This window comes from Oncorhynchus mykiss, chromosome 23 (genome assembly GCF_057628025.1).
Source record: "Oncorhynchus mykiss isolate SJ-2025 chromosome 23, ASM5762802v1, whole genome shotgun sequence".
Classification (NCBI taxonomy): domain Eukaryota; kingdom Metazoa; phylum Chordata; class Actinopteri; order Salmoniformes; family Salmonidae; genus Oncorhynchus; species Oncorhynchus mykiss.
In genome coordinates this window covers 54,209,938-54,221,969 of record NC_143044.1, presented here as the reverse complement: position 1 = coordinate 54,221,969, position 12,032 = coordinate 54,209,938, and the positions used below count along the sequence as shown (strand labels likewise).

Genomic DNA, 12,032 nt, shown 5'->3' with positions numbered 1-12,032 from the left:
CCATATTGCTGAGACCGTCACATGATTCACTTCCTGGATACGTCCACCATATTGCTGAGACCGTCACATGATTCACTTCCTGGATACGTCCACCATATTGCTGAGACCGTCACATGATTCACTTCCTGGATACGCCCACCATATTGCTGAGACCGTCACATGATTCACTTCCTGGATACGTCCACCATATTGCTGAGACCGTCACATGATTCACTTCCTGGATACGTCCACCATATTGCTGAGACCGTCGCATGATTCACTTCCAGGATACGTCCACCATATTGCTGAGACCGTCACATGATTCACTTCCAGGATACGTCCACCATATTGCTGAGACCGTCACATGATTCCCTTCCTGGATACGTCCACCATATTGCTGAGACCGTCACATGATTCACTTCCTGGATACGTCCACCATATTGCTGAGACCGTCACATGATTCCCTTCCTGGATACGTCCACCATATTGCTGAGACCGTCACATGATTCCCTTCCTGGTTACGTGCACCATATTGCTGAGACCGTCACATGATTCACTTCCTGGATACGTCCACCATATTGCTGAGACCGACACATGATTCCCTTCCTGGATACGTCCACCATATTGCTGAGACCGACACATGATTCCCTTCCTGGATACGTCCACCATATTGCTGAGACCGACACATGATTCCCTTCCTGGATACGTCCACCATATTGCTGAGACCGTCACATGATTCACTTCCTGGATACGTCCACCATATTGCTGAGACCGTCACATGATTCACTTCCTGGATACGTCCACCATATTGCTGAGACCGTCACATGATTCACTTCCTGGATACGTCCACCATATTGCTGAGACCGTCACATGATTCCCTTCCTGGATACGTCCACCATATTGCTGAGACCGTCACATGATTTCCAATAAGTCCAGATGGAGAAGAGATGATGCACAATGGGTGAATCTCAATTGCATACTCCTCACATCCTCTCGTAATCTCCCTCCTCGCTTCCTTCTCAAACCCCATTGGAGGAGAAGGTCAGAGGGGAGAGACATCTGTCTTTCTCATCCAAAGGGTTTTTGAGGAGGAGAGAGGACGCGAGGAGTATCTAATTGAGATCCTCCCATTGTCTGGCTGGACTACTCTCATAACAAGCTTCATTCAGCATGACCTCCTTCTGTTTAGACTCCACTTGCATTGCACACTATGAAAAATGATATTTTGCATTTCAAACTACTCCATTTTATTTTTTTATTCTTCATCAGCCAACAGCCAGAGCAGTATTATGGTCAGAGGTAATGAGGGTGTGTGTTTGAGTTAGACTTCCTTCCTGCTGTTATCTTGTATAATTGTTTAATGAGGTCTTTGGCTGCGACTCCAGTCTTCAGAGACTGATTTAGGGCTTATTCAAGTTGAAGAGAGTTCTAGCAGAGGCACCGTGATGAGATTCAAATGTACATAATATTGACATAACTTTTCAATTTACATTCACAACGGACTGTCCTGTGCCTGCCGAGAGAGAGTTTGGGGGCTTGGCAACGGACTGTCCTGTGCCTGCCGAGAGAGAGTTTGGGGGCTTGGCAACGGACTGTCCTGTGCCTGCAGAGAGAGAGTTTGGGGGCTTGGCAACGGACTGTCCTGTGCCTGCAGAGAGAGAGTTTGGGGCCTTGGCAACGGACTGTCCTGTGCCTGCCGAGAGAGAGTTTGGGGGCTTGGCAACGGACTGTCCTGTGCCTGCAGAGAGAGAGTTTGGGGGCTTGGCAACGGACTGTCCTGTGCCTGCAGAGAGAGAGTTTGGGGGCTGGGCAACGGACTGTCCTGTGCCGGCCGAGAGAGAGTTTGGGGGCTTGGCAACGGACTGTCCTGTGCCTGCCGAGAGAGAGTTTGGGGGCTTGGCAACGGACTGTCCTGTGCCTGCCGAGAGAGAGTTTGGGGGCTGGGCAACGGACTCTCCTGTGCCTGCCGAGAGAGAGTTTGGGGGCTTGGCAACGGACTGTCCTGTGCCTGCCGAGAGAGAGTTTGGGGGCTTGGCAACGGACTGTCCTGTGCCTGCCGAGAGAGAGTTTGGGGGCTTGGCAACGGACTGTCCTGTGCCTGCAGAGAGAGAGTTTGGGGGCTTGGCAACGGACTGTCCTGTGCCTGCAGAGAGAGAGTTTGGGGGCTTGGCAACGGACTGTCCTGTGCCTGCAGAGAGAGAGTTTGGGGGCTGGGCAACGGACTGTCCTGTGCCGGCCGAGAGAGAGTTTGGGGGCTTGGCAACGGACTGTCCTGTGCCTGCCGAGAGAGAGTTTGGGGGCTTGGCAACGGACTGTCCTGTGCCTGCCGAGAGAGAGTTTGGGGGCTGGGCAACGGACTCTCCTGTGCCTGCCGAGAGAGAGTTTGGGGGCTTGGCAACGGACTGTCCTGTGCCTGCCGAGAGAGAGTTTGGGGGCTTGGCAACGGACTGTCCTGTGCCTGCCGAGAGAGAGTTTGGGGGCTTGGCAACGGACTGTCCTGTGCCTGCAGAGAGAGAGTTTGGGGGCTTGGCAACGGACTGTCCTGTGCCTGCAGAGAGAGAGTTTGGGGGCTTGGCAACGGACTGTCCTGTGCCTGCAGAGAGAGAGTTTGGGGGCTTGGCAACGGACTGTCCTGTGCCTGCAGAGAGAGAGTTTGGGGGCTGGGCAACGGACTGTCCTGTGCCTGCAGAGAGAGAGTTTGGGGGCTGGGCAACGGACTGTCCTGTGCCTGCAGAGAGAGAGTTTGGGGGCTGGGCAACGGACTGTCCTGTGCCTGCAGAGAGAGAGTTTGGGGGCTGGGCAACGGACTGTCCTGTGCCTGCAGAGAGAGAGTTTGGGGGCTGGGCAACGGACTGTCCTGTGCCTGCAGAGAGAGAGTTTGGGGGCTTGGCAACGGACGTTCTTGCGCTGTAGTTTTAAAATGTACTGTAAATATCCCAGTAACGTAGGCAACTACCAGTCGCTAAGCACGCTTACAACAAACTATTCCACTATGCAAGCAACTTTTCATCTCAACCATATATTCATTTTTTACATTTTTAAATTTCACCTTTATTTAACCAGGTAGGCCAGTTGAGAACAAGTTCTCATTTACAACTGCGACCTGGCCAAGATAAAGCAAAGCAGTTCGACACAAACAACACCATAGAGTTATACATGGAGTAAACAGTAAACAAGCCAATAACACAAACAAGTCAATGACACAGTAGAGAAAATAAAGTCTATATACAGTATCGTTTAGTACCTTGAGCGTGGCTGAGGTGCACCCGTGACCGGCTCGGAAGCAGGAGGAAGGCATGGCCAGCCATTGAGAAATGCTTATTGAAATGTTCAATTATAATGGATTTATCAGTGGTGACCGTGTTACCTAGCCTCAGTGCAGTGGGCAGCTGGGAGGAGGTGCTCTTGTTCTCCATGGACTTTAGTGTCCCAAAACTTTTTGGAGTTGGAGCTACAGGATGCAAATTTATGTTTGAAAAAGCTGGCCTTTGCTTTCCTGACTGACTGCGTGTATTGGTTCCTGACTTCCCTGAACAGTTGCATATCGCGGGGACTATTCGATGCTATGGCAGTCCGCCACAGGATATTAAACTCTTGAATAACGCAAAAATTCACAAGCATGTGCAAACAATTAAAGGGTTCATATTCTCGTTCTTAACGTTACACTCATTACTTTTTAGCTTCAAGATGAGAGCACAGTTACTACAGCGAACAAAGTCTTCGTCAAGTACCGTTAGCCGATCAAACATGAGTGATTAGCCCCCCCCCCCCCTCTCTCATACAAATATAAAGTACAGTAAGCCTACCTTACAACATTAGAACAAACCAGGCTTCATTTTGATCCATATAATTCAAGTCATTACATATGGTAAAGTAAACTGACTGAAAACGTGGGTAATTCGGTGTGAGGTGACATCAGCTGTTTTACATGGCTCACTGCAGCCAGACAAATCACAGAGGACTCTTTTAAAAAAAAAAATATTTTTACCTACTGCAAAAATGTCAATGTGACCGACTTATTGCAATTTCAGTTAATTATACATTTTCAGCTGTTTGAAATACATTTACTCTGCTATTAAGATGTTTTACTGTAGCAGAGTTCAATGAGACCGTTCTGTTTCCGCTGCCCTGCTCTGAGGGGAGTGACTGGAGGAAGGCTCACCCATAACCTCCAGGGGTAGTGGTCGAGACCGTTCTGTTTCCGCTGCCCTGCTCTGAGGGGAGTGACTGGAGGAAGGCTCACCCATAACCTCCGGCGGTAGTGGTCGAGACCGTTCTGTTTCCGCTGCCCTGCTCTGAGGGGAGTGACTGGAGGAAGGCTCACCCATAACCTCCGGCGGTAGTGGTCGAGACCGTTCTGTTTCCGCTGCCCTGCTCTGAGGGGAGTGACTGGAGGAAGGCTCACCCATAACCTCCGGCGGTAGTGGTCGAGACCGTTCTGTTACCGCTGCCCTGCTCTGAGGGGAGTGACTGGAGGAAGGCTCACCCATAACCTCCGGCGGTAGTGGTCGAGACAGAGGAAATGCTCAAGTTTACGTTACAGTAATGTCTCTGGAATCTCCTGAAAGGACTAGTTTACGTTACAGTAATGTCTCTGGAATCTCCTGAAAGGACTAGTTTACGTTACAGTAATGTCTCTGGAATCTCCTGAAAGGACTAGTTTACGTTACAGTAATGTCTCTGGAAACTCCTGAAAGGACTAGTTTACGTTACAGTAATGTCTCTGGAATCTCCTGAAAGGACTAGTTTACGTTACAGTAATGTCTCTGGAATCTCCTGAAAGGACTAGTTTACATTACAGTAATGTCTCTGGAATCTCCTGAAAGGACTAGTTTACGTTACAGTAATGTCTCTGGAATCTCCTGAAAGGACTAGTTTACGTTACAGTAATGTCTCTGGAATCTCCTGAAAGGACTAGTTTACGTTACAGTAATGTCTCTGGAATCTCCTGAAAGGACTAGTTTACGTTACAGTAATGTCTCTGGAATCTCCTGAAAGGACTAGTTTACGTTACAGTAATGTCTCTGGAATCTCCTGAAAGGACTAGTTTACGTTACAGTAATGTCTCTGGAATCTCCTGAAAGGACTAGTTGACTATTTTACAACTTGACGTTAGATGGTTCCTCACCCTGAAGGTAGTAGATAAACCAGGAGAAACTGTCATCCATGGTTCAGTTCTCTCTAAACAGCCATTACAAACTTCAGCTAACTTTAGCCACCACTAGCTAACAACCAATGGACATGATGGGGGCAACTAGGTGGGGGGCAATTAGGTGGGGACTAAAATGGAAATAGGTCTTGGCCTAAATTCACAAAACATCTCAGAGGGGGTGGGGTGTGAGAGAGTGTCTGACTCACTGCCATCAGTCTGACTGTGTGAATAGTGTTGGTGTGCTGACACAAACCTAGACCTCGGTGTCTCTGTCACCCTTCGTAATTTTTGGACCTCGCTCATCTCTTCACACCATACGCGCGTAGAGTGGGGTTACGCGCGTAGAGTGGGGTTACGCGCGTAGAGTGGGGTTACGCGCGTAGAGTGGGGTTACGCGCGTAGAGTGGGGTTACGCGCGTAAACATGTATACTGTCTAAAATGTGCTAAATACTCTGCAGCTAATTTAGTAGCTAGTGGTTAAGCTTCTTCCAAAATCAAGTTTTGCTTGGTAACAGCTGATAATTCCCTCCTGGATCAAGAGCCTTCCTGTTTATTTGTTTTGTGTTTGTGCAGCAATCTGTGAGTAGCATTTTTGAGTTCCTTGTAGAACTTTGAGCTGGCATGTCTGTCCTGCTAATCAATGCGCTCATTAGCATTTAGTTAGCATTCTCTATGGGATTTTACATGTACTTGTTAGTATTGCTAACCTTTTGGATTACAGTAGCACCCCCTAGTGTTCAGTGCCGGTATTACCGGATATCCCATTATGGCACAAGGTCGGTATGACAGTCTGGATACCTCCCAAGCTTAGTAGGGCTAACCAGGGTAACCAGGATCACGGACTGTTCTGGAATCACTTTTCACATGTCCCACAGTGTGTGAGTGGCTGCCTGCCTTTTCTTGTTACTGACCCCTCTTGTTTGCTCAGAAAGCCAATAAGTTAATGATTATCACAGTTCTCTGTACCCTGCTGTCAAGCATGAGAGCAGGACCATCATGCAACAACATGTCTAGGTGGCACTGAAATGAGAGTCCACAGAATGTCTGATTGATTGTAGATAACAGAAGCCCTCAGCATGTAAATAACAGAAGCCCTCAGCAGTGGTAGAATGAAAGAAATGATGCAAGAATTTAGACTCGTCTGAGAATAATATTAGCTTCTTTCTCGTTCTGTGTGTTTGAGAACAGCTTAGTTCTGAACAGTGTCTCATACTGTTTCTGGTCATCTCGATCGTGGTGTTGACACATAGTTGGTCTTTCTTGCCTACAGGTTGCTGCCACACCCCTCCCCCCTCTGTGTCCCATTGGCTGCTGTTCCCCAGGGGGTGGGACTCAGTATGGGTTAAGAGCTGTGAGGCCAGACTGGGAGGACAGTGAAGCCTGACACACTCCACCCGCCACACAGGTAAGACCAACTCCTGTTACACACACACACACACACACACACACAGAGAGAGAGAGACTCCACCCACCTACACAGGTAAAACCAATTGTTATGCTCACTCACACACATACTGCCTGAAACACACTCCACCTACACAGGTAAAACCAATGGTTGTGCTCACTCACACACATACTGCCTGAAACACACTCCACCTACACAGGTAAAACCAACTGTTATGCTCACAGGTAAAAGAACAGTAGACAGTCAATGCAATAAAGATTGCTTGTGTACTATAGGTGTGAGGGGAGGATGGCTGAGAGGGAGAGAATGAAGAAGAGGGAGGATGAGAGGACACAGGGGGCCTGAAGGCACTGGGGCAGAAGTGTTGCTAGGAGACAGTGAAACTGAAACACAAGACAGCGAAAGGGTAGAACGAGGGAGAGATGAGGAAGAAAGATAAAGGACACCTGGAAGTAGTGAGAGGAAGAAATCCGAAATAGAGGGGAAGAGAGTGGGGGAGGGTTATGGTGGGTAAAGAGGAGGTCATTGTGTTTCAATGGGAGAAGTACTCTGAGAAGGGTTAGTGGGGGAGGGAGAGAGCCTGCTTTCAGCCTTGCTCAGGTGGGTTGTTCTGCTCATTCCAACTCGAATAGCAAGAGAACAATGTAAATATTTGATCTTGTCCGAACAGGAATCCTGTCTTTTTGTGTGTGATGGTGACCAGGTCTTAGTGTTGTATTGAACTGCTGCTGTGTTCTACTATGTTCTTATCAACGAAATCAAAGCAGATGTTTAGCCTCAGCTTAAATGCAAATGAGTCGCCCAAGTTTTGCATGTCACTGATGTCAGCAGAGACAATAACTCTAGTAAATGAAGTAACCCAGGGATGGTGTCAGACAATAACTAGTAAATGAAGTAACCCAGGGATGGTGTCAGACAATAACTAGTAAATGAAGTAACCCAGAGATGGTGTCAGTAGAGACAATAACTAGTAAATGAAGTAACCCAGGGATGGTGTCAGAAAATAACTAGTAAATGAAGTAACCCAGGGATGGTGTCAGATAATAACTAGTAAATGAAGTCACCCAGGGATGGTGTCAGATAATAACTAGTACATGAAGTCACCCAGGGATGGTGTCAGATAATAACTAGTACATGAAGTAACCCAGTGAAAAGGGAGTGAGTCTATAAAGGTTTTATAAACTCTGTTTTGAAAAGCCAAAATCTTCAGGATCCCATCCTCTCTTATTCAATCTGTTGAGTCACTCTGAGATGAGGTCCAGATTAGTGAGGGGGGGGGTTTAAGGGAGAGGGGGAGGTTTAGGGAGGGAGGTGGGTGTGTTGAGGGGGAGGGGTGTATGTTTGTGCCCCCACACCCACATCCTTGTGATTATGATTCCACCTTGGTTGGCTGTATCAGCTGTGCTCTTGTAGGGTTGGAAGCCAAACCTGCACAGCCAATATCTCCCCTAGGTTGTGCAGTTGTCATCAGTCAGACCAGGACCACAGATTAGGATCACGAGGGCTCTCTGGAATATAAAGCACATGATCAGTGATTTGCTGCCTAGAAATATTGCATTTCCCTAAATAACCTTTCCAACTTTCCTGAAAGACTTTCTGGCCATTTCAAAATAAATAATTTCAAATGTTCAAACTGACCCGAAGGTCTCCATCGTAGAGTCGAGCAGAGTTTGAATAAATTGTAGATTTGCAGTGTGATTACCATTCATCTGAAATTGCTCATGCATTCTGTGGAGGCATTATTCTGGAGCATTGATTCTTAGAAACCTGTGTTCTCTTGAAGTGAAGCCATTATATTTAACAAGGCAAGTCAGTTAAGAACAAATTCTTATTTTCAATGACTGCCTTGGAACAGTGGATTAACTGGTCTAGGAACAGTGAACTGGTCTAGGAACAGTGGGTTAACTGGTCTAGGAACAGTGGGTTAACTGGTCTAGGAACAGTGGGTTGTTCAGGGGCATAATGACAGATTTGTACCTTGTCAGCTTGGGGATTTGAACTGGCAAACTTTCGGTTACTAGTCCAACTCTCTAACCTCTAGGCTACCCTGCCGTCCCTACAGACTAGGCTACCTGCCGTCCCTACACTCTAACCACTAGGCTACCTGCCGTCCCTACACTCTAACCACTAGGCTACCTGCCGTCCCTACACTCTAACCACTAGGCTAGTTGACCACTCATTTGTGTGTAAAGCATTTTGTTGCATTGTGCATATGACAAATAAACTAACTTGAATGTGTCCCCTCATCTCTCCCCTCTCCCTCGTCTCTCTCTCTCCTCTCCCTCGTCTATCTCTCTCTCTCTCTCTCTCTCTCTCTCTCCTCTCCCTCGTCTATCTCTCTCTCTCTCTCTCTCTCCTCTCCCCCGTCTATCTCTCCTCTCCCTCCCTCTAGGTGGCTGGAGATCAGAGGTCGTAGCTAGAGGTCATGGCGGGCCTGAGGAGGAAGCTGAAGTTTCTGGTGACGTTGATGACGGTCAATCTCTTCATCTTCATCCTAGTGTTCCACGGAGGAGGAGGAGGACAGGACAAGGGACACAACAAGGTGAGTTGGGACAGGACAAGAGACGCAACAAGGTGAGGAGGGGACAGGACAAGAGACACAACAAGGTGAGGAGGGGACAGGACAAGAGACACAACAAGGTGAGGAGGAGGACAGGACAAGAGACACGACAAGGTGAGGAGGAGGACAGGACAAGAGACACGACAAGGTGAGAGGGGACAGGACAAGGTGAGAGGGGACAGGACAAGGTGAGAGGGGACAGGACAAGGTGAGAGGGGACAGGACAAGGTGTGAGGGGACAGGACAAGGTGTGAGGGGACAGGACAAGGTGTGAGGGGACAGGACAAGGTGTGAGGGGACAGGACAAGGTGTGAGGGGACAGGACAAGGTGTGGAGGGGACAGGACAAGGTGAGGAGGGGACAGGACAAGGTGTGGAGGGGACAGGACAAGGTGAGGAGGGGACAGGACAAGGTGAGGAGGGGACAGGACAAGGTGAGGAGGGGACAGGACAAGGTGAGGAGGGGACAGGACAAGGTGAGGAGGGGACAGGACAAGGTGAGGAGGGGACAGGACAAGGGACACAAGGTGAAGAGGGGGCACCACAAGGTGAGGACAAACGGTGGGGGGGAGGTGACAGGACAATATTCATTGTGATGTAGAACTGCTTCTCTAACCTCTCCTCGGGGACCCCCAGAAGTCTCACAATGTTTTTGTATCACTGAACCATCTGTCCTGATTCACACTAATCAAGGGCTTGATGATTAACTGATGACTGGAGGTGTCTAGACTTGACAGTTCATGCAGCTTTAGTATTCTGATCAGAGAGTTCTGGACACATCATGTATCCAGGTGTAAATGTGTCTACCGGGGTCACAGTGTGTCACAATCCCCTTTTCCTGCTCTATATTCCATTTCCACTATGCCTTCTACCAACAGAGCCCACTGTACGCGCTTTCAGTAGCCTTGGTCTGTTACGTTCCCCAGTTTCTGTGTTGTGAGTTTGTATATTCATTTGAGGAAATGGCTTCCTGGATTCTAAGCAGCTGATCGGTCAGCCCCATGGTGGATTGAGCTCTGACCCCTCCCTCTCGTCAGGGGATACAGCTTGTCTCTCCAATCACCAACTCCTTCTCCAGCTTGATAAAAGCCCGTGTTCCTTGGTCAGGGAAAAACAGCTTCTCTTTATGTCCTGTGTTGATTGATGTGGCGGTCAGTAAACGTTGTGTGGATATTATTTTGTAGCCACTCCTTCCGGGGTCTGTGTCTGCCAATACGACTTAGTGGTTTTAGTTATTGAAATTGTTCACTTAAAGTATTAGTAATTTTTCTGTTTCATTTGTTGCCGGGGGGGAGGGCACCTTGGGAACGTTTAGGCAAGAGGCCTGCGGGCATACGTGACCTGTAGTATTGAATCTGTCTATGCACACGAGGTAAGACCTGGGTGGACCACCACCTGTATTCTGGTTAGCGCGCCAGCCGGTGCTGAAGGTTAGGTCAGAGGTGGGGAGGCGGGGTCAGAGGTGGGGAGGTGGGGTCAGAGGTGGGGAGGCGGGGTCAGAGGCGGGGACTCTAACTTTTAACTTTCTTTGCTTTGGTTCCGTCCAGCCCCTTTTCCCCACCTTACCTTGTAAAGGAAGAATAAATTCCCTGTAAAGTGTTTTTCTCTGCCTCTGTCGTCCTTCCCTGCACCTCCGATCACCATACTGTTACCCTCCACTGGGGGCTGGGAGGTACCATACTGTTTCACTCCACTGGGAGCTGAGATGTAGCAGGGTGTTGTGTTTCACTCCACGGGAGCTGAGATGTAGCAGGGTGTTGTGTTTCACTCCACTGGGAGCTGAGATGTAGCAGGGTGTTTCCCTCCACTGGGGGCTGAGATGTAGCAGGGTGTTGTTTCCCTCCACTGGGAGCTGAGATGTAGCAGGGTGTTGTTTCCCTCCACTGGGAGCTGAGATGTAGCAGGGTGTTGTGTTTCACTCCACTGGGAGCTGAGATGTAGCAGGGTGTTGTGTTTCACTCCACTGGGAGCTGAGATGTAGCAGGGTGTTGTTTCCCTCCACTGGGAGCTGAGATGTAGCAGGGTGTTGTGTTTCACTCCACTGGGGGCTGAGATGTAGCAGGGTGTTGTGTTTCACTCCACTGGGAGCTGAGATGTAGCAGGGTGTTGTTTCACTCCACTGGGAGCTGAGATGTAGCAGGGTGTTGTTTCACTCCACTGGGAGCTGAGATGTAGCAGGGTGTTGTTTCACTCCACTGGGAGCTGAGATGTAGCAGGGTGTTGTTTCACTCCACTGGGAGCTGAGATGTAGCAGGGTGTTGTGTTTCACTCCACTGGGAGCTGAGATGTAGCAGGGTGTTGTGTTTCACTCCACTGGGAGCTGAGATGTAGCAGGGTGTTGTGTTTCACTCCACTGGGAGCTGAGCTGTAGCAGGGTGTTGTGTTTCACTCCACTGGGGGCAGAGATGTAGCAGGGTGTTGTGTTTCACTCCACTGGGGGCTGAGATGTAGCAGGGTGTTGTGTTTCACTCCACTGGGAGCTGAGCTGTAGCAGGGTGTTGTGTTTCACTCCACTGGGGGCAGAGATGTAGCAGGGTGTTGTGTTTCACTCCACTGGGGGCTGAGATGTAGCAGGGTGTTGTGTTTCACTCCACTGGGGGCTGAGATGTAGCAGGGTGTTGTGTTTCACTCCACTGGGGGCTGAGATGTAGCAGGGTGTTGTGTTTCACTCCACTGGGAGCTGAGATGTAGCAGGGTGTTGTTTCACTCCACTGGGAGCTGAGATGTAGCAGGGTGTTGTATTTCACTCCACTGGGAGCTGAGATGTAGCAGGGTGTTGTGTTTCACTCCACTGGGGGCTGAGATGTAGCAGGGTGTTGTGTTTCACTCCACTGGGAGCTGAGATGTAGCAGGGTGTTGTGTTTCACTCCACTGGGGGCTGAGATGTAGCAGGGTGTTGTGTTTCACTCCACTGGGGGCTGAGATGTAGCAGGGTG

At 49.2% G+C, this 12,032-nt stretch overlaps 1 protein-coding gene across 1 annotated transcript in view; it reads left to right on the top strand.

Annotated features, from left to right (window-relative positions):
• The window catches only part of b3gnt2b (UDP-GlcNAc:betaGal beta-1,3-N-acetylglucosaminyltransferase 2b), a 35,776-nt gene that overhangs the window by 15,846 nt on the left and 7,898 nt on the right, over nt 1–12,032 (top strand). Inside the window, exons 2-3 of the mRNA XM_090217693.1 lie at nt 6,403–6,537; nt 8,930–9,079. Coding sequence (XP_090073819.1) covers nt 8,963–9,079 — 117 coding nt within the window. The 5' untranslated portion in view covers nt 6,403–6,537; nt 8,930–8,962. The remainder of the gene's footprint in view (nt 1–6,402; nt 6,538–8,929; nt 9,080–12,032) is intronic.